Here is a 27840-nt window from a genome sequence, read left to right on the forward strand (position 1 = left end):
CTGTCTCCTAGAGATGAACGTACTTTGATGTGAAAAGATCAAATCAATCCTAGAACAACAGCAAAGGAACTTGTGAAGATGCTGGAGGAAACAGGGACAAAAGTATCTATATCCACAGTAAAACGAGTCCTATATCGGCAAAACCTGAAAGGCCGCTCAGCAAGGAAGAAGCCACTGCTCCAAAACCGCCATAAAAAAGCCAGACTACGGTTTGCAACTGCACATGGGGACAAAGATCGTACTTTCTGGATAAATGTCCTCTGGTCTGATGAAACAAAAATAGAACTGTTTGGCATAATGACCATCGTTATGTTTGGAGGAAAAAGGGGAAGGCTTGCAAGCCGAAGAACGCCATCCCAATCATGAAGCACGAGGGTGTTGTGGGGTGCTTTGCTGCAGGAGGGGACTGGTGCACTTCAGAAAATAGATGGCTTCATGAGGGGGGAAAATTATTTGAATATATTGGAGCAACATTTGTCAGGAAGTTAAAGCTTGGTCACAAATGGGTCTTCCAAATGGACAATGAACCCAAGCATACTTCCAATGTTTAATTTTTTATTTTACCTTTATTTAACTAGGCAAGTCCGTTAAGAACTTAAGAACAAATTCTTATTTTCAATGACAGCCTAGGAACTGCCTTATTCAGGGGCAGAACGACAGATGTTTTACCTTGTCAGCTCGGGGATTCGATCTTGCAACCTTTCGGTTACTAGTCCAACGCTCTAACCACTAGGCTACCTGCCGCCCCAGATGTGGCAAAATGGCTTAAGGACAACAAAGTCAAGGTATTGGAGTGGCCATCACAAAGCCCTGACCTCAATCCCATGGAAAATTTGTGGGCAGAACTGAAAAAGTGTGGGCAAGCAAGGAGGCCTACAAACCTGACTCAGTTACAGCAGCTCTGTCAGGAGGAAAGGGCCATAATTCACCCAACTTATTGTGGGAAGCTTGTGGAAGGCTACCCGAAACGTTTGACCCAAGTTAAACAATTTAAAGGCAATGCTACCAAATACTAATTGAGTTTGTAAACTTCTGACCCACTGGGAATGTGATGAAAGAAATAAAAGCTGAAATAAATCTCTACTATTATTCTGACATTTCCCATTCTTAAATTGGATCTCTCAAGTAGGATAGATAAATACTGTAAACCAAGTATCCAGAAAATAACATATTGTATCTTCTCAAGACCGTTGCCAGTCTAACGTGGACAAGCACCGCACTGAAACAATGATAAACCTCTGAACCAAACTCTTAATGTTCATTGGTGCTCTATACTATGGAAATCCATATTTCCATGGAAGATACACAGCAATAATCTCTAGGGCAACAGAATATCTGTGCAATGTGGCCTCGATCAATTAAGACCTTGTTGTAAAAGTGCATCTTTACATCCTCCCCAAAACACATTAAGTAACAATAGCACACACAGAGACCTCAACACTAAGGCCTTCGTCATGGCTAACCTTTCCACCACACACACGAACATGATTCCAAAATATCTTCTTACAACCAGAATACTTATTTTTCAAGGGAAATCATTGAGAATATTAGTACTCAATGTCATGTTCTGACACAGAACATTTGGTTTGAGCGCGACTGCATTCTCTAACAACCAGATTGCTTTAAGAATCTCTCCACACAAAAACATCTCTAAAAACCCAGGTCCACCCAGCCAAATCAAATTTGGTCACATGCGCCGAATACAACATGTAGACCTTACCGTGAAATGCTTACTTACAAGCCCTTAACCAACAGTGCAGTTCAAGAAAGTCCTACTTAAAGCTTGTAAAAATACTCACACCCGTTCATATGACTCACACCAAAGCACTCAACCACTCATGGCATTGACTGGTAGGTAAAGCTGTTACAGCTGATGGATTGTTTAGGGCCTTGGGCCCTCACTAAAACCTCTAGTGCTGGCACACATGATCCTACTCACCAGAAAATGAGAGGTACAGTATGGTGACAACTTTATGACACTACATGCCATCATAGGTAAAATTCTCGTTCTTGACAGTTTGTCTAATGAGCAGCTTCGATTCCCGCCTTTCCTCGTTCTTGATGGATTTGTTGATATCCATAATTTTTTCACAAATGTATTTGTTCACTTTGGACAATCTTTGTGTGATCTCTGTGCTGTCTGCTGTTTCTTGAGACACTCTGTCATACAGACACTCTGGAAAAAAGGAAATAAGAGTGCATTATTCATCCCCAAAAATGAAGCGATATTCCAAACTTTGTGAGTTGCAAACAGTGCCTAAAACATCTGAAAGCAGGCCTACACAGTTCTACCTCTGACTATTTTCAGCTTGCTTGGGGAGAGCGGGGGCTTGGGAAGGGCATCTTTCTTCTTTTTGGTGGCCACGCCAGTGACACTTCTGTTCTTGAGGGTCTCAGTGCCCCAGATCATGACGGCCAGGTTTTTGGTAAACTTGGAGTCTCCCTGTGTCCGCTGTAGCTGGTGCCACTTCTCTTCCTGCACCCAGATGCCCCCGCCCAGGTGCACCTGCAGCAACACAGCACAGATATGTAGTGAGGGTCACCTACACCCAGACCTGTGACCACACTGGACTATAACCAACAGCAGCAAAGCAACCCATCCCACAACTATTCAGCCCAAATTAGAAATCAAAAGAGCCATGTTTCAGCAGCTACATTAATAAGTAAGAGGCAATTGTTTCCAGTGTGGATGACTTGCAATGAGTATTTATACTGGCATAGAACCACAGAGACAGGCCTGCCCTGAGTTAAAGGTGAGCGAATGCAGAGAGCGCCATGTGTGCCATCCTGCCTTTATCGCTGAGAAGTCTTTAGGCTGGCATCCAAAGGCTTTTCCCTTTGCAGCTAATGTGCTTTAGGCCCCTTGCCAGCAGACAAGCTTTTCACTGCTCTTAACTTAGAGGAGCCCTTTCTCTTTTTTCTTTCTAGGTCTACCTGTCAGTCACTTCAATTCCACTGGTAGAAATAATTAATAGCGGGCAATGTGTGAGAGTTCTAATTTGCTTTTGTTCTTCACGCTTGAACTGAGAGGCTCTTTGCTTGTAACACAAATTCCCCCCTGTCATGTGAAGCAAGCAGAATTACTATGTGTATAGCCCTGCAACCACTATCAGGGCAATAAACAGTACTGATGTCTAAGCTATACAGACAATCATCTCAGCCTTGTTTACCCTCAAGGAGAGGTGAACGCTTGTGCAATACAAGTTCCCAAGTTTATGTGTAAGGGAAAATAGAATGCTTCCACCACAGCGCGGAAGAAAGAAAGGGGGTGAGACCAGGGTCAGTGACACTCACCTTGCCATCATTACAAGTGTAGACTGTTCTAGGGGAGGGTGAGTGGCTGGAGCTGGTATTGGCCTCTTCTCTGCACACTTCCTGTGGCTCAACGACGGGCTCCACCACCTCCGCTTTGATTGTCTGAGTGCCATTGTCATGCATAGGCTCTGTATAAGGTGCAAAATCAAAAGTAATGTTGAAATGCAAATCTCTAGGCACATTGTATAGTGTTGTTAGTCTCTCAGGTGACAACAAGCCTAGAACACTGACAGAGGCCTTGAATCATCCACAACAGTATGTGGTTAGGGAGTTGTAGTCTTAGCTTTGGACCGGCGCCTGCAGCAAGGCTTCACTGTGCCTCGAGACTGTGGGGCTATTTTAACCCAGTAAGCTGGCTTGATGGTTGGCCACACTAAGCGCTAATGTAGCTGATAAGTTTTAATATTGGTCAGCGCAATACATTCCTGACCCGAAAGCACCCTTGCTAGTCTAATCTTTAGCCTGTCCATTACACCGCCTGGCTCCCATATCACACTCCAGTGGCACCAATGCAAAACACATAGAGCTGGCCATGGAACTGGCTTGAGGGCTGCACTTCCACACTGCAGTAGTCTCAGGGTTCTAGACTAACTTTCTCCACTGGTGGCACCTACTTTTTCAGTTGATGGCAACCAGCACGATTATGGTCGCACCAATGTTTCACAGCTGTGACCTGACCTGTGTCCGTTTATACAAATCAATTATACAATCAATTTGACTTTGTTTTTACCACTCTGACTACATAATGGTAATCATTTATTTGAATGGTAAATCTCTATTGATAAACAGATTAAATAAAAATGTACCCTAGGCCTATTCACAGTACAGGTGGATGCATATTCAATAGGAGTGTGTGCATGTATTGAGTTATGGGGCTTATTTTGGCTGATTTCATGGGGCTACAGATGAAAAACAATGTTTCCTTTCCATTTGAGAGTTATTTTATTGTACTGTAAAGGAAAAGGGGGATACCTAGTCAGTTGTCCAACTGAATGTATTAAACTGAAATGGGTCTTCCACATTAACCCAACCCCTCTGAATCACAGAGGTGCCGGGGTGCGGTCTTGATCGACATCCACGTCTTTGGCGCCCGGGGAACAGTGGGTAAACTGCATTGCTCAGGGGCAGAATATTTTTACCTTGTCAGCTCTGGGATTCGATCCAGCAACCCTTCGGTTACTGGCCCAACGCTCTAACCACTAGTGATCAACAACATTTGCATAGAAGAAGCAAACTATTATTTTATAAAAGTGTGCACTCTCTTTAAGAGCTAATGACATTCATTCACACAATAAGCACATTTACATGCAAAGTAATCATTCCATATTAAATTGATTATGCCACTAGGCAGATAATGCAATAGTCATGTAAACACCTCTTACTCTGCTTATCTTAAAATCGGCTTCAAGTCAAAATCGAAGTAAGCATCTGCCGATTAAATTTTTTTTTTTCTCTCTTCGTAATCTTTTGATTTATTAGGACATATTAACACCTTAAAATTAGCGTTCCAGTTGTGTTTTTGATCTGCGCATGTGGAAGGACCAGCCTTCCACAAGGACCAGCGTTCCACATGGGTCTTCTCTCTTTAGTGCAAGTGAAGTACAGTGGTTGTTCCACTAAATGTTCTGCGATTATGCTGCGGGACTTAGAGGTCATTTGTGGTTTAGTACGGTACCCTGCGTCACCACTTCATTGCTCCAGACCAGCGCAAGGGGGAGTTAGACCACTGATTATGCTTTTGTGTCTCAAGGCACTACCGTGTCTCTAACTGACAATGAATGGGCGACATAAACCTAAATAGAAACTGACAATTGTGCACAACTTCAGTATTACTTACTAAAACTGTTGTTACACAAAGGTTTTTATTCTGAGAGAAACTTCGACTACAATTAGGGTGTGGAAAGTTAGGATTATTTTGCTCTTACCCGTGCCGGCCTCAACTGGGAGACCCATGAGATGACTGTAGGTTTTTGGTTTCTCTCCCTCTAAAAACAGAAATAAATAATTCAAAATAACAAACTAGCTTTATATACAAATTAGTAACAATGTCTCACCCCATGTTCAAGAATGGCCTTTTTCCTCATTCATTTTACCTTACTTGAAAACAAAATCTCCAAAATCTTTTTTTTTTTTTTAAACAAAGAGATTATTAATTTAGCATTATATAAAAGCCCCTTGGATATTCTCAGATACAGTTGAAGTCGGAAGTTTACCTACACTTAGGTTGGAGTCATTAAAACTCATTTACCAACCACTCCACAAATTTCTTGTTAACAAACTATAGTTTGGCAAGTCGGTTAGGACATCTACTTTGTGCATGACAAGTAACTTTTCCAACAATTGTTTACAGACAGATTATTTCATGGTATCACAATTACAGTGGGTCAGAAGTTTACATACACTAAATTGACTGTGCCTTTAAACAGCTTGGAAAATTCTGATAGGCTAATTGACATAATTTGAGTCGATTGGTGGTGTACCTCAAATCAAATCAAATTTTATTTGTCACATACACATGGTTAGCAGATGTTAATGCGAGTGTAGCGAAATGCTTGTGCTTCTAGTTCCGACAATGCAGTAATAACGAACAAGTAATCTAACTAACAATTCCAAAAAAACTGTCTCATACACAGTGTAAGGGGATAAAGAATATGTACATAAGGATATATGAATGAGTGATGGTACAGAGCAGCATAGGCAAGATACAGTAGATGATATCGAGTACAGTATATACATATGAGATGAGTATGTAAACCAAGTGGCGTAGTTAAAGTGGCTAGTGATACATGTATTACATAAGGATGCAGTCGATGATATAGAGTACAGTATCTACGTATGCATATGAGATGAATAATGTAGGGTAAGTAACATTATATAAGGTAGCATTGTTTAAAGTGGCTAGTGATATATTTACATCATTTCCCATCAATTCCCATGATTAAAGTGGCTGGAGTAGAGTCAGTGTCATTGACAGTATGTTGGCAGTAGCCACTCAATGTTAGTGGTGGCTGTTTAACAGTCTGATGGCCTTGAGATAGAAGCTGTTTTTCAGTCTCTCGGTCCCAGCTTTGATGCACCTGTACTGACTTCGCCTTCTGGATGACAGCGGGGTGAACAGGCAGTGGCTCGGGTGGTTGATGTCCTTGATGATCTTTATGGCCTTCCTGTAGCATCGGGTGGTGTAGGTGTCCTGGAGGGCAGGTAGTTTGCCCCCGGTGATGCGTTGTGCAGACCTCACTACCCTCTGGAGAGCCTTACGGTTGAGGGCGGTGCAGTTGCCATACCAGGCGGTGATACAGCCCGCCAGGATGCTCTCGATTGTGCATCTGTAGAAGTTTGTGAGTGCTTTTGGTGACAAGCCGAATTTCTTCAGCCTCCTGAGGTTGAAGAGGCGCTGCTGCGCCTTCCTCACGATGCTGTCTGTGTGAGTGGACCAATTCAGTTTGTCTGTGATGTGTATGCCGAGGAACTTAAAACTTGCTACCCTCTCCACTACTGTTCCATCGATGTGGATGGGGGGGGTGTTCCCTCTGCTGTTTCCTGAAGTCCACAATCATCTCCTTAGTTTTGTTGACGTTGAGTGTGAGGTTATTTTCCTGACACCACACTCCGAGGGCCCTCACCTCCTCCCTGTAGGCCGTACCTGTAGATCTATTTGCAGGCCTACCTTCAAACTCAGTGCCTCATTGCTTAACATTGCTTGACATCATGGGAAAATAAAAATAAATCAGCTAAGACCTCGAAAAAAATGTGTAGACCTCCACAAGTCTGGTTCATCCTTGGGAGCAATTTCCAAGGACTGAAGGCACCACGTTCATCTGTACAAACAATAGTACGCAAGTATAAACACCATGGGACCACGCAGCCTTCATACCGCTCAGGAAGGAGACACGTTCTGTCTCCTAGAGATGAACGTACTTTGGTGTGAAAAGATCAAATCAGTCCCAGAACAACAGCAAAGGAACTTGTGAAGATGCTGGAGGAAACAGGGACAAAAGTATCTATATCCACAGTGATAATGACCATTGTTATGTTTGGAGGAAAAAGGGGGAGGCTTACAAGCCGAAGAACACCATTCCAACCGTGAAGCACAGGGGTGACAGCATCATGTTGTGGGGGTGCTTTGCTGCAGGAGGGACTTGTGCACTTCACAAAATAGACGGCATCATAAGGCAGGAAACCTATGTGGATATGTTGAAGCATCATCTCAAGACAGTCAAGTCAGGAAGTTAAAGCTTGGTAGCAAATGGGTCTTCCAAATGGACAATGACCCCAAGCATTCTTCCAAAGTTGTGGACAACAAAGTCAAGGTATTAGAGTGGCCATCACAAAGCCATGACCTCAAACCCATAGAAAACTGACCTAAAACAAGGAATTTTTACTAGGATTAAATGTCAGGAATTGTTAAAAACTGAGTTTAAATGTATTATGCTAAGGTGTATGTAAACTTCTGACTTCAGCTATATATATATATTTTTATACCCCCTTTCCCCCCCAATTTCATGATATCCAATTGGTAGTTAGTCTTGTCCGTACAGGAGTTGCAGTGATGGGACTCGGGAGAGGCGAAGGTCGAGAGCTATGCGTTCTCTGTAACACGACCCTGCCAAACCGTACTGCTTCTTGACACACTGCCAAAATAGCGGAATAGCCGCTCGGATCAGAGACGAGACAGAGCATTAAGCTTTGATGAATAACTGGTCCTGCTGGGAGCATAGCAACAGACAGCGCATCTCAGTATCAAAAGTAAAAATACAGCCAGACTGGTGTGCTGCTGTGTTTTTCCAAACCTTATAAAACTGTTGAGAGTTGACCTACAACTGATCCAAAAGGAATGAAACATTCAAATTACAGGGCTTTTGCGCCGTTAATGAAATGTAATTTTCACAGCAGTTTACAGCCTAGAGTAGAATTGTGTACTCTCTCGAAAACAGTAATGCAATTATTCATTGCATTGTGGTGTTGTAGGAGTCTAGGTAGGATAACTGTAATGTCCCTAAAAGAGATCATTAGGGGAGCATTATGAGCTGCGTGTCTCATGTCTTCACTGTTCTTCCAACCGCAATGAGGCACCAGACCTCTCCGCTGCCTATCAGCTATACCGCCATGTTCTTGTGAAAAAAAAAAAATACAACATTGGTACAGCTTTGAATGATTTTGTTTTTGTGGTATGATCGCTAGTTAGCCTATTGCAGATCTGGACAAACGATCCACCTACCACTATTGTCACTATGAATGGTGGATAGTGGGAAGAATAGAGAGACTGGTAGATTATATCAACCTGTGGTCTAGTAAGCATGCGGAAAAGCGTAGAACATAAGGGAAGTACCAAAACACCTTGATATAGGGGAGGCGCATGCTAGCAGATTAAATTTAGCTAGGATGGAAGAAATTATATAGTCAAACCTGCAAAATGTAAACCAGGGGAGAAAAAAACAACACACTACCCTCCCCTATAACTGATAAAACTTTTTTTTTTAAACTTCCCAAAGCAAAAAAATATAATTACACCCCCCCTTAGCAAGGAATGTTAGCCTACATAGCTGGAAGCTACTGGTATCTTCCTGCATTGTAAAGTGTTATAGCCTGTAATGCACAGTTTTGTGAAATGTAAATATAATTTGCAATATTTCTACATGCTGTGTTGCATTATTCAAGTGTGTTAACTTCTGTGCAGCCTGAGTGGGGAGCTAACATGATGCAGCCTAGACTCCCAGTGAGTGCAGTGGTTCCTCAGGACAGGCTACAGCTAGCAATGATTAAGTGGAGCAGGCACGGTGCTGTCGTGCTATAAGGGGACATAAGGCTGCGCTGACAGACTTGATCCTCTCTTAATCAGTAGACGACGTGAGACACGTTTCACAGAATTAACAAAAGTAACAAAAAGTGTATGTTCTATTATCGAAAACGTACCAAAGTTTTGGTAGGCCTATACTAAGCAACATTAAACTAAGCTATAAAAAACTTTCACTGGCACGCTAGGGTCCAATTACAAATTGGTGTCACACTGCCAAGTCAAAGGGTCGCAAATGCGAGTGTTCGACGGATTTTAACCTTGTCAGCTCGGGGATTCGATTTTGTAACCTCTCGGTTACTAGTCCAACCACAAACCACTATGGCTACCTGCCGCCTCAAATAGCTGTAGTATCAAGCAAATACTACGATTTACAACATAAACACACTAAAGACTTTAATGATAACAACTAGAGGTCGACCGATTATGATTTTTCAACGCCAATACCGATTATTGGAGGACCAAAAAAGCCGATACCGATTAAATCGGCCGGTTATTACAAATGTAAAATCTATTTAGCCTCAAATAAATAATGAAACATGTTCAACATGGTTTAAATAATGCAAAAACAAAGTGTTGGAAAAGTAAAAGTGCAATATGTGCCATGTAAAAAAGCTAACATTTGAGTTCCTTGCTCAGAACATGAGAACATATGAAAGCTGGTGGGTCCTTTTAACATGAGACTTCGATATTCCAAGGTAAAAGGTTTTAGGTTGTAGTTAATATAGTATTTATAGGACTTTTTCTCTCTATACCATTTTTATTTCATATACCTTTGACTATTGGATGTTCTTATAGGCACTATAGTATTGCCAGTGTAACGGTATAGCTTCCGTCCCTCTCCTCGCCCCTACCTGCGCTCAAACCAGGAACACATCGACAACAGCCACACTCGAAGCAGCGTTACCCATCGCTCCACAAAAGCCACGGCCCTTGCAGAGGGGAATAACTACTCCAAGTCTCAGAGCGAGTGACGTTTAAAACGCTATTAGCGCACACCCAGCTAACTAGCTAGCCATTTCACATCGGTTACACCAGCCATTAGGCTGATAGGCTTGAAGTCATAAACAGCGCTGTGCTTGCGAAGAGCTGCTGACAAAATGCACGAAAGTGCTGTTTGAATGAATGCCTACGAGCCTGCTGCTGCCTACCATCGCTCAATCAGACTGCTCTATCAAATCATAGACTTAATGATAACATAATAACACACAGAAATACCAGCCTTTGGTCATTAATATGGTCGCATCCGGAAACTAGAATTTCGAAAACAAAACGTTTATTATTTCAGTGAAATATGGAACCGTTCGGTATTTTATCTAACGGGTGGCATCCCTAAATCTAAATATTCTTGTTACATTGCACAACCTACAATGTTAACGTCATAATTACGTAAAATTCTGGCAAATTAGTTCGCATTGAGCAAGGCTGCCCAAACTGCATATACCCTGACTCTGCGTGCAATGAACGCAAGAGAAATGACACAATTTCACCTGGTTAATATTGCCTGCTAACCTGGATTTCTTTTAGCTAAATATGCAGGTTTAAAAATATATACATCTGTGTATTGATTTTAAGAAAGGCATTGGTGTTTATGGTTAGGTACAGTCGTCCAATGATTGTGCTTTTTTCGCAAATGCACTTTTGTTAAATCATCCCCCAGCGATGCATCGATTATATGCAACGCAGGACACGCTAGATAAAACGAGTAATATCATCAACCATGTGTAGTTATAACTAGTGATTATGACTGATTGATTTTTACAAGATAAGTTTAATGCTAGCTAGCAACTTACCTTGGCTTCTACTGCATTCGCGTAACAGGCAGGCTCCTCGTGGAGTGCAATGAGAGGCAGGTGGTTAGAGCGTTGGACTAGTTAACTATAAGGTTGCAAGATTGGGTTCCCCGAGCTGACAAGGTGAAAATCTGTCGGTCTGCCCCTGAACAAGGCAGTTTACCCACCGTTCCTAGGCCGTCATTGACAATAAGAATGTGTTCTTAACTGACTTGCCTAGTTAAATAAAAAAGGTATAAAAATTAAGAAAAAAGGGTCAAATCGGCACCCAAAAATACCGATTTACGATTGTTATGAAAACTTGAAATCGTCCCTAATTAAATCGGCCATTCCGATTAATTGGTCGACCTCTAATAACAACCACTTCATAACTTATCAACTCTTGCTAAAAAGCATATAATGACAGTACCCAAACCTACAGATACATTTCTTTTTTTTAAATTGATGAACTCAATGTGGGTGACACTAGTCTAGTAAAACAGTTTTTTCTTAACCTGAACAGATGTGCAAAGCAGGCTGCAGTGAGAGGTGACTGGAGAGTGTGTGACTCTCACCGCTGCCGAGCCTCATGAGGAGTACGTCCTGCAGCCTCCTGTTGAAGTCACGCAGCTCCTTCACCTCTGTCAGCAGGCTGCCATACTCCTTCAGCTTCTTGGCCTGCTGGACCAGCTGCCTGCGGGTTCTCTCCAGCTCCTGCTGTAGCCTCCTCACCTCCTCCTCCTGCTGCCTGTAGCTGTGGACCAGCTCCTCATACAGAACCCGCGGTACCACCGCCTTCTCAGGTCCAGAGTCCCCCTCCTCCTCTTCCAACTCAGCCAGCCTGTCCTCCTCCAGGTCATCATCTCCCTCTATGCAGGAACTCACAGCGTTTCTCTCCAGGCGGGCCACCACCGCTGCCAGGCTCTTCGAGGAGTTGGCTGTGGGACGCCCATGGTCCTGTGTCTGGGCCTGTAGAATCAAATAGGATTTAATGCAGGTTATCATTGTTTAAAACACAAGGGTTATGTATGTGATAATAATGAAGTGGAGCCTGCGTCATCATTTCATGTGATAAGAGTGATCTGGTGTGTCATAAATGTCATATTTTCAGTAACTTTTTGTAATAAGTTTGACTATATATTTATATACAGAACAAAAATATAAATGCAACAATTTCTATGATTTTACTGTGTTACAGTTCATATAAGGAAATTAGTCAAATTAAATAAATTCAATAGCCCCTATGGATTTCACATGACAGGGCAAAGGATCAGCAATGGGTGGGCATCTGGGGAGCTAGGCCCAGCCAATCAGAATGAGTTTTTCCCCCCCAAAATAACTTTATTACAGACAGAACTATTCCTCAGTTTCATCAGCTGTCCGGGTGGCAGGTCTCTAGAAATCCTGCAGGTAAAGAAGCCGGATGTGGAGGTACAACCTGTGTTTAATAAGCTTCTTGATCATAACTTTACATTTTGTGTTTTCTATTTTTGTTCAGTTTGCTTGACAAAATTATATGATGTGCTATAATCACTGGGAAGAGTCATGAGGTTATTTGATGAGATACTCAGAGGACTTGCCTGTTAAAGGGCAGCTGTCCAGAGTGCTGAATGTGTTAATCCAGCATATGGTTAAACAAAAAGCAGGGGGATTTTTAGGGAACGTCCAAACTCATAGTAACAGTTTGTTAAATTATAAAAAGACAAATTACCATAAGTATTCTTCATATTCCTGGAGAACAGCATTATTAGTGAAGATTTTGAATCACACAAATCTAATTTTATTTGTCACATGCTTCGTAAAGAGGTGTTGACTAACAGTCAAATACTTACTTTACGCACCATCAAATTCACTGAGCACAAAAACCACAGAAATGCTCGAACAATTTGAAAACCATGACTAGTTTTGACTACCTTGCTTTGTTGCACCTACCTTTTTATGCCTCAATGGCAGTCGTTCCTCCCCAAAGTGGTTCTCAACTGAAATTCCCATATTCCTTGTCGACATCTTAGGAATTTTCATCTTCTTTTGCATTATATTGTGTTCAAACTCATCAATGTTATCTGCAAAATAAAGCTTAGTGTCAGCTGAAATCAAATATATAAACTCTTCAGACAGAAGGTTACATAAGAGAAAAAAATATTCTCAAAATCAGAGTGAATTTGTTGTGTTACAGCAAATATTATGGAGGGTGATCAGTGCCAGTTCGAAAATGCAAAGCTTAGATTCTAAATTGGTATGTGAAAATTATAAATGTGTATTTATTTTCAAAACAGTGTGCATGATTCATGCCACAATTCAATTGCAAAGTTAAAATGAAAATAGAAAAATGTTAATTGAAAATGGTAAATGGATATGCTTAATTTGAAATAAAAATGGTACAAGTGCACATTATCCCACTAAACCAGTCTATCACCAATGCAACCCGTCAGGTATCATGCAAGGGTACTCATCATGCGAACAACTAACCAGGAAGAAGTGGCTCGGTGACTGTGCACGTGATGAGCAACTCAGCCTAGTGTTTGGTTAACTTTGTACTTTTTCTGAGCTCAGGCAATCTAAATTGTCTAGGCTTTGGCTTAGCAGGCCAAAATGTTATTCTAGTGTACAGGACACCAGGTTCAAACCCCGTCGGTTACAGCAGTTAAAATCATTGCAACGAAAGCCTGACATGGCTAGAATGTACCAATGCATGGTGGTGTTGTGTTGCTCTCCTGGTTCACGCATCCAGGAAGCAATTTGCATGAACGTGGAAAATTAAGAGAGAAAAAAAATGTTAAAATTGAGCATTTGGTAATGAAAACAGCCCCTTTTCCATTTCTGTTTACATTTACCAATTTTCAATTAACCATTTTAACATTGCAATTTCATTGTGGCACGCCCACTGCTATGAAAATATAAATGCATTTATCATTTGGGCATTTAAGCATTGCATTTTTGAACTGGCACTGATCACCCTTCATAAAATGAGCCAGCCCGAAGACCTTTTATGCATCTCCATCTGGCATATGAGTTTCACCCATCTTCAGTAAACAAGCTGCATGTAGTTTGTTTTACTTATGTGAAGCTAGCCACAATAAGAATTATCCACAATATTGGAATTTGAGGTTCGCCTTCAAAATAAAAGTCCCTAATTGAAAGAAATCCATTAGTTACAAATAGTGGAATTGCGCCATGTTTTGACTTGATAATGTTAAAACAAGTTTGGACTGTTAAACATTTTAACAAAAGACAAGTTAATTTGACAAAAATAAATAACATCTGTTAAATCGCACAGTGGATGTATTAGATTTCAGAATTGCATAGGGTACTTATATATTTTTTATTTATTTAACCAGGTAGGGTAGTTCAGAACAAGTTCTCATTTACAACAGTGATCTTGCCAATATAAAGCAAAGCAGTGCGACAAAAACAACACAGAGTGATAAACAAACATGGGATAAACAAACGTACAGTCAATAACAATAGAAAAGGTATATGTACAGTGTGTGCAAATGTAGTAAGATTAGGGAGGTAAGACAAATAGGCCATAGAGGCTAAATAATTACAATTTAGCATTGACCCTGGAGTGATAGATGTGCAGATGATGTGCAAGTAGAGATACTGGGGTGCAAAAGAGAAACAACAAAAAATGACATGGGGATGAGGTAGATGGGTGTGCTATTTACAGATGGGCTGTGTACAGGCACAGTGATCGGTAAGCTGCTGTGACAGCTGATGTTTAAAGTTAGAGAGGGAGATATGTCTCCAGCTTCAGTAATTTTTGCAACTCGTTCCAGTCAATGGCAGCAGAGAACTGGAAGGAAAGGCGGTCAAATGAGATGTCGGCTTTGGGGATGACCAGTGAAATATACCTGCTGGAGCACATGCTACGGGTGGGTGTTGCTATGGAGACCAGTGAGCTGAGCTAAGGAGGGACTTTACCTAGCAAAGTCTTATAGATGACCTGGAACCAGTGGGTATGGCGACGGATATGTAGCGAGGGCCAGCCAACGAGAGCATACAGGGGTGGGCAGTATGAGGATTTGGTGACAAAACGGATGGCACTGTGATAGACTGCATCCAATTTGCTGAGTAGAGTGTTGAGGCTATTTTGTAAATGACATCGCCGAAGTCAAGGATCGGTAGGATAGTCAGTTTTACGAGGGTGTTTTCGGCAGCATGAGTGAAGGAGGCTTTGTTGCGAAATAGGAAGCTGATTCTAGATTGGAGATGCTTAATGGGAGTCTGGAAGGAGAGTTTAGTTTAAACATATACCTAGGTATTTGTAGTTGTCCACATATTCTAAGTCAGAACCTTCCAGAGTAGTGATGCTAGTCAGGCGGGCAGCAAATCGGTTGAAGAGCATGCATTTAGTTTTACTAGCATTACAGTAAACAAGCAGTTGGAGGCCACAGAAGGAGTGTTGTATAGCATTGAAGCTCGTTTGGAGGTTTGTTAACACGGTGTCCAAAGAAGGGCCAGATGTATACAGGGCCAGATGTATACAGAATGGTGTCGTCTGCATAGAGGTGGATCAGAGAATCACCAGTAGCAAGAGGGACATCATTGATATATACAGAGAAAAGAGTCAGCCCGAGATTTAAACCCTGTGGCACCCACAGGCCCTCCGTTTTGACACACTGAACTCTATCAGAGAAGTAGTTGGTGAACCAGGCAAGGCAGTAATTTGAGATACCAAGGCTGTTGAGTCTGCCGATAAGAATGCGGTGATTGACTGAGTCGAAAGCCTCGATGAAGGTCGATGAAGACAGCTGCACAGTACCGTCGTTAATCGATGGCGATTACAATATCGTTTAGGACGTTGAGCGTGGCTTAGGTGCACCCATGACCAGATCGGAAACCAGATTGCATAGTGGAGAAGGTACGGTGGGATTCGAAATGGTCGGTGATCTGTTTGCTAACTTGGCTTTGAAGACTTTAGAAAGGCAGGGCAGGATGGATATAGGTCTAACAGTTTCTAACACTGTCACCACCGATAACTCTGCGCTAATCGATCATTTCAATAAGCGTGGGCAGCTGGGAGGAGGTGCTCTTATTCTCCATGGACTTCACAGTGTCCCAAAACTCTTTGGAATTAGTGCTACAGGATGCAAATCTCCGTTTGAAAAAGCTAGCTTTAGCTTTCCTAACTGATTGTGTATACTGGTTCCTTACTTCCCTGAAAAGTTGCATATCGCGAGTGCTATTTGATGCTAATGCAGTACGCCACAGGATATTTTTGTGCTGGTCAAGGGCAGTCAAGTCTGGAGTGAACCAAGAGCAATATCTGTTCTTAGTTCTACATTTTTTGAGGTATGCTTATTTAGGATGGTGAGGAAACACTTTTAAAGAGCAACCAGGCATCTCTACTGACAGGAAAAGGTCAATATCCTTCCAGGTTACCCGGGCCAGGTAGATTAGAAAGGCTGGCTCGCTGAAGTGTTTAAAGGAGCATTTGACAGTGAGGAGGGGTGGTCGTTTGACCGCGGACACATTACGGACACAGGCAATGAGGCAGTGATCGCTGAGATCCTGGTTGAAGACAGCAGAGGTGTATTTAGAGAGCAAGTTGGTCAGGATGATATCTATGAGGGTGCCCATGGTTACAGATTCAGGGTTGTACCTGGTAGGTTCCTTGATAATTTGTGTGAGACTGAGGGTATCTTGCTTAGATTGTAGGACGACAGGGGTGTTAAGCATATCCCAGTTTAGGTCACCTAACAGTACAAACTCTGAAGATAGATGGGGGTGAAAATCAATTCACATATCGTGTCCAGGGCACAGCTGGGGGCTGAGAAGGGTGTATAACAAGCGGCAACGGTGAGAAACTTATTTCTGGAAAGGTGGATTTTTAAAAGTAGAAGCTCGAATTGTTTGAGCACAGACCTGGATAGCATGATAGAACTCTGCAGGCTCTCTCTGCAGTAGATTGCAACTCCGCCCCCTTTGGCAGGTCTATCTTGTCGGGAAATGTTGTAGGTGGGGATGGAAATTTTGGTGGCTTTCCTAAGCCAGGAATCAGATACGGCTAGGATATCAGGGTTGGCGGAGTGTGTTAAAGTAGTGAATAAAATACACTTAGGGAGGAGGCTTTTGATGTTAACATGCATGAAACCAAGGCTTTTATGGTTACAGAAGTCAACATAATGAGAGCGCCTTGGGAATGGGTGTCGTGCTGGGGGCTACAGGGCTCACTACATCACCAGAGGAACAGATGAGGAGTAGGATAAGGGTACGGCTAAAAGCCATAAGAGTGGGTCGTCTAGTGCATTGGGAACAGAGAATAAAAGGAGCAGATTTCTGGGTGTAGTAGAATAGATGATTCAGGGCATAATGTACAGACAAGGGTATGGTAGGATTTATTTTATTTTACCAGGTAAGTTGACTGAGAACACATTCTCATTTACAACAATTACCTGGGGAATAGTTACAGGTTAGGGGAGGGGGATGAATGAGCCAATTGTAAGCTGGGGATGATTAGGTGACCATGATGGTATGAGGGACAGCTTGGGAAATTCGCCAGAACACCGGGGTTAACACCCCTACTTTTACGATAAGTGCCATGGGATCTTTAATGACCTCAGAGAGCCAGGACACCCGTTGTGAGTGACTCCAGTGGAGGTAAACCTAGGCATTGAGTGGCGATGAGAGCGGTTGCGTCTCTGGAGGCACCAGTTGAGCCAGGTCAAGTCTCCGCATGTGTGGAGGGTGCGACAGAAGAGCTATCTAAGGCATTTAGGGCGGGGCTGGGTGTTCTACAATGGAATAAAACAATAATAACTACCCTAAACAGCAGTAGACAAGGAATATTGACATTAGGGAGAGGCATGTGTACCCAAGTGATCATAGGGTCCAATGAGCAGCAATAGGTGAGTCAGGGAGCCGTTCAGTAGTCGCTACTACGCTAGGCGAGCTGGAGACACGGTGATTCAGAAAGCTAGCGGGCCGTGGCAAGCAGATGGGTCTTCGGCGACATTGCAATGGAAAAGCATGTTGAAACCACCTCGGACGATTACGTCAGCAGACCAATCGTGATTTATTGGCGGGGCTCCGTGTCGGCAATAAAGAGTCCAGGCCAATTGGCAAGAGGTATTGTAGACCTTTTCGGCTAGCCGGGAGATGGGCCTAGCTTGAGGTTAGCTCAAGGCTATCTGGTGCTTGCGTCGGGACATAGGCGTTAGCCAGGATTAGCCACTCGGATTGCATCTAGCTAGCTGCGATGGTCCGGTATAAATGGTCCAGAGCTTGCGGTAGGAATCCAGAGATGTGGTAGAGTAAAAGCAGTCTGATATGCTCTGGGTTGATATCGCGCTGTGCAGACTGGCAGGTATTGACCGAGAGGAGGCTGGCAGGTGTCCGAGTTAACGGTGAAGACCGCTAGCAGTGGCTAACTGACTACTAGCTAGATAGCTGGGTAGCTCCTGATGGGAGTATCCGGTTCTAAAGTATAATAGCAGATCCGTACCACATTGGGCGAGTCGGGTTGCAGGAGACAATATTCAGTCCGTAGATGGAAAGTGAGATTAACATATTTCGTATATGAAAAAAAACAAAACAAGGAAAACAATTTACACAAGACAAAACACACGTCCGACTGCTACGCCATCTTGGATTATCACTGTACAGCCTTACCTATGGATTGTTGATCAATGAAATGGGTGAGCGACAACACAACTGAGTTTACACAACTATTAATGAAAAAGCTCTTATTGCAGGACTCAAAGCACAGAAAGGAGCCACATTAAGCTTACTAGTCAACCTGTGTATTGCAGGGCTTGACATTAACTTTTTTAGCCACTTGTCCTTCAGACAAGGTAACTGATTTCTTTACTTGTCTGAAGGAGAAAAAAATGGCCTACATGTCAAAGTGTAGGTGATATGCATATTGGCTACAGACTCATGTCCAAAAAATGTAAATGTTTCCAGAAAATGTAGCCAAACTTTGCACATTCCTTGTTGAAGGAGGACAATATGGAGGGGTCAGAGGAGTGTGATGAAGACATGGGTTTTGGTGTCATTGATTACCTCTTTCTGAACTCTTTGTTTAAAAACCATCTGGCAGTCCGACGGACGGATTTGGGTTTGACGGATCCCAGGAGAACGCTACCTGCCCCAATGTATAATGTAAACTGTAAAGTTTGGTGGATGAAGAATATGTTTTTGGGGCTAGTTCCCCTTAGTTCCAGTGAATGGAAATCTTAATACTGCAGCATACAATGACATTGCATACAAATTTGTGTGAAGGCCCTTTCCTGTTTCAGCATGACAATGCCCCCTGTGCACAAAGCGAGGTCCATATAGAAATGGCCTGTTGAGATCGGTGTGGAAGAACTTGACTGGCCTGCACAGAGCCCTGACCTCAACACCATCAAATACCTTTGGGATGAATTGGAACGTGGACTACGAGCCAGGTCTAAATCGCCCAACATCAGTGCCGGACCTCACTAATGCTTGTGGCTGAATGGAAGCAAGTCCCTGCAGCAATGTTCCAACATCTAGTGAAAAGCCTTCCCAGAAGAGTGGAGGCTGTTACGGCAGCAGGGGGGGGGGACGACGACGACGACGACACACACACCAACTCCATATTAATGACCATGATTTTGGAATGAAATGTTCAATGAGCAGGTGTACACATAATTTTAGTCATGCAGTGTATAAGTATGCCCTCAATACAATTCTGAAATCCAATACATTCAGTCAGGGGTCTCATTAAGAATTCAGAAATCTGCATTTCAAAACACAGACAAAAATGTTTAAATCTGTTTTATACCATTTCACCTGCATTTTATATTGATAGTGAACTGTGTTTTGTTTGCTTTAAGAGTGATCAGGGGTGTGCAACTAGTTTTCCTTCACAGAAAATACACTGCTCAAAAAAATAAAGGGAACACTAAAATAACACATCCTAGATCTGAATGAATGAAATATTCTCATTAAATACTTTTTTCTTTACATAGTTGAATGTGCTGACAACAAAATCACACAAAAATTATCAATGGAAATCAAATGTATCAACCCATGGAGGTCTGGATTTGAAGTCACACTCAAAATTAAAGTGGAAAACCACACTACAGGCTGATCCAACTTTGATGTAATGTCCTTAAAACAAGTCAAAATGAGGCTCAGTAGTGTGTGTGGCCTCCACGTGCCTGTATGACCTCGCTACAACGCCTGGACATGCTCCTGATGAGGTGGCGGATGGTCTCCTGAGGGATCTCCTCCCAGACCTGGACTAAAGCATCCGCCAACTCCTGGACAGTCTGTGTTGGTGGATGGAGCGAGACATGATGTCCCAGATGTGCTCAATTGGATTCAGGTCTGGGGAACGGGCGGGCCAGTCCATAGCATCAATGCCTTCCTCTTGCAGGAACTGCTGACACACTCCAGCCACATGAGGTCTAGCATCGTCTTGCATTAGGAGGAACCCAGGGACAACCGCACCAGCATATGGTCTCACAAGGGGTCTGAGGATCTCATCTCGGTACCTAATGGCAGTCAGGCTACCTCTGGTGAGCACATGAAGGGCTGTGCGGCCCCCCAAAGAAATGTCACCCCACACAATGACTGACCCACCGCCAAACCGGTCATGCTGGAGGATGCTGCAGGCAGCAGAACGTTCTCCACGGCGTCTCCAGACTCTGTCACATGTGCTCAGTGTGAACCTGCTTTCATCTGTGAAGAGCACAGGGCGCCAGTGGCGAATTTGCCAATCTTGGTGTTCTCTGGCAAATGCCAAACGTCCTGCATGGTGTTGGGCTGTAAAGCACAAACCCCACCTGTGGACGTCGGGCCCTCATACCACCCTCATGGAGTCTGTTTCTGACCGTTTGAGCAGACACATGCACATTTGTGGCCTGCTGGAGGTCATTTTGCAGGGCTCCTCCTGCTCCTCCTTGCACAAAGGCGGAGGTAGCGGTCCTGCTGCTGGGTTGTTGCCCTCCTACGGCCTCCTCCACGTCTCCTGATGCACTGGCCTGTCTCCTGGTAGCGCCTCCATGCTCTGGACACTACGCTGACAGGCACAGCAAACCTTCTTGCCACAGCTCGCATTGATGTGCCATCCTGGATGAGCTCCACTACCTGAGCCACTTGTGTGGGTTGTAGACTCCGTCTCATGCTACCACTAGAGTGAAAGCACCGCCAGCATTCAAAAGTGACCAAAACATCAGCCAGGAAGAATAGGAACTGAGAAGTGGTCTGTGGTCACCACCTGCAGAACCACTCCTTTATTGGGGGTGTCTTGCTAATTGCCTATAATTTCCACCTGTTGTCTATTCCATTTGCACAACAGCATGTGAAATTTATTGTCAATCAGTGGTGCCTTCCTAAGTGGACAGTTTGATTTCACAGAAGTGTGATTGACTTGGAGTTACATTGTGCTGCTTAAGTGTTCCCTTTATTTTTTTGAGCAGTGTACATTAGTGCAACACATTCAGCAGAATGAATTCATAAAAAAATCCTACAATGTGATTTTCTGGATTTTTTTTCTCATTTTGTCTGTCATAGTTGAAGTGTACCTATGATGAACATTACAGGGCTCTCTCATCTTTTTAAGTGGGAGAACTTGCACAATTGGTGGCTGACTAAATACTTTTTTGCCCCACTGTATATGGCATAATGACGCCACATAAAATGTTGCGCCACACAGCATGAAACACACCTAACCTAGCCCACAATGTCTGCTGTGTGGATCGAGCAGTCAACAAGTTGAGCAGTCATTTGAAAGAGTAAGAAGATTTCAGCGAGACAACTCAATAGGCTAACTGGGGAGGTGATTTCACACAGTCACAGTCCCGCGACAATAGGTACAACGCTAATATTTGCGTAAACTCTTCACAGTTGTGTTCTGTGGGTGTCACCGAGTAGACTGTTACCTTATTTTATTGCTTCACATTCCAACCTTTTTTAACATTTTTTAACATCATCTACTTTAAATATGGCATGATTCCACCAACTGTAACCTTCTGCATCACAAAACCTTCAAAGAGGTACTTTAATTTTGAAGGCAAACCGCAAATTCCACTATTGTGCCTAATCCTTATAATGGCTAGCTTCACAACACATAACCCTGTCCGGTCGAGCTTCACTAGCCAGATGAAGCTAGCTGGCTGCTTATAACGTTAGCTTTGTGCAACATGGTTAAGAAGCTGGCTAGCTATTTATTTTCATGAACTGAAGTTCAATTTCAATAGGCGAACAAGAAGTGGCAACCTAGCTAATACTTACAAGGATTCCTAAATCATTGCTAGGAATATTGAAAATGTCTGCAGTTTCTACTGGTCATTGTTTTCAGACTGGTTGTATTGGTGCTAGCTAGGTACCAAGCTAAAGCAAGCTAGCTACCCCAGAAGTTGCGGTCAAATAATGCTTATTACCAATGCGCTATTGTAAACATTGTTTGTGGCCGATGTTTGCAGACTTTTTGTACAGCTTTTTAGGGGCTTCCTCTGACACCGCCTGGTATAGAGGTCCTGGATGGCTGGAAGCTTGGCCTCAGTGATGTACTGGGTTGTTCGCACTACCCTCTGTAGTGCCTTGCGGTCAGAGGCAGAGCAGTTGCCATACCAGGCAGTGATGCAACCAGTCAGGATGCTCTCGATGGTGCAGCTGAAGAACCTTTTGAGGATCTGAGGACCCATGCCAAATCTTTTCAGTCTACTGAGAGGGAATAGGTTTTGTCGTACCCTCTTTACGACTGCCTTGGTGTGCTTGGACCATGTTAGTTTGTTGGTGATGTGGACACCAAGGAACTTGAAGCTCTCAACCTGCTCCACTGCAGCCCCATTGATGAGAAAGGGGGCGTGCTCAGGCCTCTTTTCTGTAGTTCACAATCATCTCCTTTGTCTTGATCACGTTGAGGGAGAGGTTGTTGTCCTGGCACCACACGGCCACGTCTCTGACCTCCGTATAGGCTGTCTGGTCATTGTCGGCTTGGTTTGCACGTGCAAATTCAGAACACACAACATTCTATAATAGAACTGTGTATTTTGACGTGTCAAATTAAACGCTTATTTAACACGCCAAATAGTGTTATTGTCAAATAGTATTATGTGACATGTGCCTTTTTAGACATGCAAAGACCCAACAGGTTTCCATAGTATGTTGTGAAGCTAATAGCAGTGACGCTATTACTGTGTAACTCCGGTAGGGCAAAATCTGAAAAATAGCGCACTTGGTAGTGTGTACCGGAGTTCGACCAGTCGTGAAACCCAACATCACCCACGACAGAGAAAGGTTGATTGTCAATGAAAATTAATTCCATTATCTTGGCTTTAATGGATTTCGCCTTTGAGTTACCTCACTGAAATGTTCTTACTCTTTCAAATGACTGCTCAACTTGTTGACTGCTCGTTCCACACAGCAGACATTGTGGGCTAGGTTAGGAATGCTGTGTTGCGCAAAATTTTACATGGTGTCATTACGTCATGTGCCTACCTACTTATATAGGTATGCAAGTCAGCTTTGACATCGGTTTACTATCGTAACAATTTACATATGGATTTCCTTAAGATAAGCATGTTCAACATTTTGGCTGCTATCTCGCTCCATACCTAGCTATCCAGTGTGAACCTAGAGAGGCATACGGTTAGCTCAGCCAGGTCGTTCAAGATTGACATAGAAATTGGACGTCTATCCACGACCTGAGGACGTTGAGAAATGTCTTAAAGTGAGCCAGGTTGCATGTTCGATCACAGTCGTGGACAGTTTTATTTTATTTTAAATTTTTTACACTGGTTTTTATTTTCTGTTTAAACCCTATCCCAAACCTTAACCATTTGGAATGAGTGCCTAAACCTAACCCTTAACTTCTACATTTTAAGTCTGGATAAATGGAAAGCTAGAGCAACAATAACACTTGGAAATGTGAAGTTTCAAGCAACTTCGATTTTTTTTTGTACGTTTATAGAATGTGCATAAACGTCTAATTCTGTTGTGAGAGAAATCTTGTTGGGTTAGCGAGCAACACTATGACAATCTCAAACAACAACAACAAACCTAACCAATGCACACTCAATTGACATTAGCCAGGGACCTGAGATCATTCAGATATTTAAACCTAGGGACTGTTCAGACACGAGGATTATTAATAATCGTGCTAAATACCATAGTTATGGATGATGCAAAGCTTAGCTAGCTACTTGTGGCTGCTCTGTTACACGATGTAAGTGTGAACGCATGAACAAAACGTTCCACTCAAATATGTGTAGGGGGAAATGTTTTTGCTATAACCGGTGACGTGCTGGATACATATTGATAGCTAGCTAACTTGCATGCAGCTGGCTTGACGTTGTCCGAGCTAGCTACCAAAGGTCGACTGACAGTGACAGTCATCACGTAGCTAGCTAACTATCGTATCGAAGTGTTGTGTATTGCTAGCTAACGTATCCAATGTTAGTAAGCAAGCTGGATGTGTGAGTGGCTGGCTCAGCTAACATTAGCAAACAAGCTAACGTTGATGTGACTTAACTAGCTATACATTAGCTAGTTTAGATAGTTAGCCACGTTAGCTGAAACCAATGTCAGCAAGAACTCTATGTAGCTTTCATATGTACATATGTGATGAGAGCAAATATATCTGTAAACTTGCAAACTAGGTAACGTTAGCAATAGCATCATTGCGAGAACAATGTTAGCTTAATAGCTAGCTAGCTAAGTTAGTGTTTTTGACAGAAGTCCGTGGTATCTTCTTCTCTGATATGTCTCACTTCAAACATTTTAACTATTTCAATGCATAAACAGTAAAACAAAGAGAACATGAAGCGAACTTACCTGCAAGGGCAAGAATCTGTGCTTTGCCCGGCTGGCCTGCACCATTCTCTTCTGTTCTGAGAACCAGATACACCTGATTATCAAAATCTGTTTTGTGCAGAGGTCTAAAATCTTTCACATTTGAAGCAGGTAAAGCGTAGCACATATCGTCTTCCAAGAACCTCACAAAAGCATACATAATTTTTCTTTGGTCCTTTACTTTGGATTGGTTGACAGTTTCCCCTCTAAGTATAAGTATTTAAACAAATATAAAGTGGAATTGGAGAGGGTTTCTATTCTGCCCTCTGCTACTCTGGCCTGGTCTACATCACTTCAGGATATTTGCCGCGCGCTCCATCACAAGACATTGCTAATGGAGAGAAGAATAAACGAATAGTTTCTTCATCAAAATTAAATGTAAAATAAATTAATGAAATAATTAAATTAAATATATATTTACTGACAGAGTATACATATCAACACAGGGCACACATAATATCCTACAGTAAAGGCATGGACAGGGATTCAGTCAAACCCGCATCTCAACCCTGACAGCGGAAAAATGACAGTCTTTGCGCCATAAAGTGATTTAACATTTTTTTTAATGCTTTTCAATTTTTTTTGTAGGGGGCGGGGGCACAAAACGTGATTGATGTAAAGTCCTCCCCTTACTGTAACTCAAAAGGATATGCAGGATATTACCTTGTTTGTGATTGTGACTGTCTGTGATAAATCACACATTTGTCATCACAGAAGTTTAATCTAAAGGAATCTTTATTTTGGTGTTTGTACATATGGAAATCATAGTTTGAAATACAATATAAGTCAACTTCCTAAACTACTGGGGATATTCAAGAAAAATGGTTCCTAGTGAGCTGACTGTAATATTTCAGCCTTTTTCCTGCTGTTTCTTTCCAGATACTTCCAGTTAAAGACGGCATTTCCACAAACCAATCATTATTGTAATCAATACATTCACCTATTACTTTCATTCTGCCTCTGTAGGTCCCATTGAGTCCTCAACCCCCTGGAATGAAACCAAGAGAAGAGAAGAAGGGCCACAGAGATGATTATCTGGTCTGATCTCTGATTCTATTTGTCTGTGGGCGTACAAGTGTGTCTCAGTCAATGTGTTGCCTGGTGTACCTTTTCTTCACACTAGATGACAAAAGCCATCTGACAGAAAGGAAACTCTTTGTTATAGTAAAATAGTCCGGCTGTTTCACAATGGAATGGATTTCTTCACTTGTACTTTAATAGAGAGTAGCATAGTCGATAAATGGCACTAACAATTTCGTTCTGCTTCGCCTGTCGTAATTGAAAAGTAACTGATGCAGAACTTGGATGCCTTTTCTACTCTGTAATTTCATTTCATTTTTTGATTCAGATCAGACATCAAGGCTCGGGGCATAGGTTGCTGTAATTTCACTTATGAGTTTCCTCTTACTGAGGGTTCTGAGAGTTATTGTCCAGTGGAGATGTTTTCTGACGGAGAATGAGGAGAGGTAACCAGAATAAAGTGCTAAGTAATACACTGATATACACTGAGTGTACAAAACATGACATAGACTGATCAGAAGAATCCCGGTGAATGCTATGATCCCTTATTGATGCCACCAGTAAAATCCACTTCAATCAGTGAAGGGGAGGAGACAAGTTAAAGAAGGATTTTTAAGCCTTGAGATAATTGAGACATGGATTGTGTATGTGTGCCATTCAAATGGTGAATGGGCAAGACAACATATTTAAGTGCCTTTAAACGGTGTATGGTTGTAGGTGCCAGGCATACTGCTTTGAGTGTCAAGAACTGCAAAGCGGCTGGGGTTTTCATGCTCAACAGTTTCCTGTGTGTATCAAGAATGGTACACCATCCAGCTAACTTGACACCACTGTGGGAATCGTTGGGGTCAACCTGGGCTATCATCCCTGTGGAACGCTTTCGACACCTTGTAGAGTCCATGCGCCAATTAATTGTGGCTGTTCAGAGGGCAAAAGGGCGTGCAACTCAATATTTGGAAGGTGTCCCTAATGTTTTGTGCACTCAGTGTAAATTGCTAACATTCATAGGAAAATGAGTTGTGTATGAGTTAAACGTCAATCATCCTGGGATAAGACAACGAGAAAAACAACATTTTTTAGAAAGACAAAGGACACTTGTAATAAACTAGACCAGTGAGTATCACTGGTAGGCAAGATTTCAGCAGCTTCTCGTCTCCAATGTCTCCAATGGAGGATTACTGTTAATCTAATCTACTGTCCAATGGCTAGGTCCTCAAGCCTGTGTCTGGCACAATAAAACAGCTCAATTCCAGGAGCTGTTGTTTTGAAGTGTCTCAGGCTTAAGACTGAACTTCCCCTGTCCTACCTCAAGCAACCTGACCCCCAGCATGTGCCTTAACGGATCTGCACACTAATTCTAAACACTGCACTCACTGTGGAATGAGAATAGATATACTTAAAACCATTAAAACTACGAACCAAAAGTAGGGCTGCCATATGTAAAAATGACATTACACAAGAAACTGTGTAGACTGATGTTACCCCACCCTTAAATACATAAAAGCAGCATGTTAAATACACCTTTATAGCACAGTTAGAAGGTAATACAATGAGGACAAAATCTATCCCCTCAGTGGTACTAACAGAGAAGTTGGGCTACATAAAGGTTGAATTTTCCTGAAGCTTTGGGAGCAGTTAACACTGTAAACTTTAGTCAGTGTAGAGTCAGACATCATGTCCTGCCAATTAGCTCCTCGCTGCCTCTCTCATTTATCTTTATTGGTGATACATTACCCTGTATTAAAAAGAGACATGGGGTAATAGCAATAATGATGATGATGGAATTAGACTGCTGAGACGGACGTCATCTCGTTGTGCCTGGAATTCAAAAGGGCTTCGCATATGTTCACAGCAGGTCTTTAGTCCCTTCACGCCTGGGGCTTTCAAGTGGACATGGGATTTTGGTAAAATCGCTGTGATGCTAGGGATGCATTAACATTAGAGCACAGCCAATCAAAACAAAGCACCTGTGCCAATATGTGCGATGGACAGACGCTAGCACAGGTGTGCCTGATGGCTGGCTGGGTTTAACGCCAGCAGGCTGGCATGCAGAACGCCACAGCCTTTGCCAGGCAAATGAGCATACAGCAGGGACAGCAGGATAATTTGGTGAACTAATCGAAATATGCGTTAAAGGGATACTTCGGGATTTTGGCAATGCATCCCTTC

General features: G+C 42.6%; 2 protein-coding genes across 3 annotated transcripts in view; both read right to left on the reverse strand.

The window, feature by feature from the left end:
* agbl4 (AGBL carboxypeptidase 4) overlaps window positions 1-27840 on the reverse strand; it is a 400664-nt gene that overhangs the window by 96404 nt on the left and 276420 nt on the right. The gene's annotated exons all lie outside the window — the stretch shown is intronic.
* Window positions 1010-24949, reverse strand: LOC112250996 (BEN domain-containing protein 5). Of its 2 annotated transcripts, none has more exons than XM_042322165.1 (7): window positions 24634-24949; window positions 12814-12944; window positions 11457-11850; window positions 5241-5300; window positions 3295-3443; window positions 2293-2506; window positions 1010-2176 (listed from the first exon to the last, which is right to left on the reverse strand). In XM_042322165.1, exons 1-7 carry the CDS (start codon window positions 24809-24811, stop codon window positions 1980-1982), a joined length of 1323 nt encoding a protein of 440 aa, XP_042178099.1. In that variant the 5' UTR covers window positions 24812-24949; the 3' UTR covers window positions 1010-1979. The 2 variants fall into 2 exon arrangements, with proteins under 2 accessions (XP_042178099.1, XP_024277354.1); XM_024421586.2 differs by having other exon boundaries at window positions 11397-11850.

This window comes from Oncorhynchus tshawytscha, linkage group LG05 (genome assembly GCF_018296145.1).
Source record: "Oncorhynchus tshawytscha isolate Ot180627B linkage group LG05, Otsh_v2.0, whole genome shotgun sequence".
In the NCBI taxonomy this organism is placed as follows: Eukaryota; Metazoa; Chordata; class Actinopteri; order Salmoniformes; family Salmonidae; genus Oncorhynchus; species Oncorhynchus tshawytscha.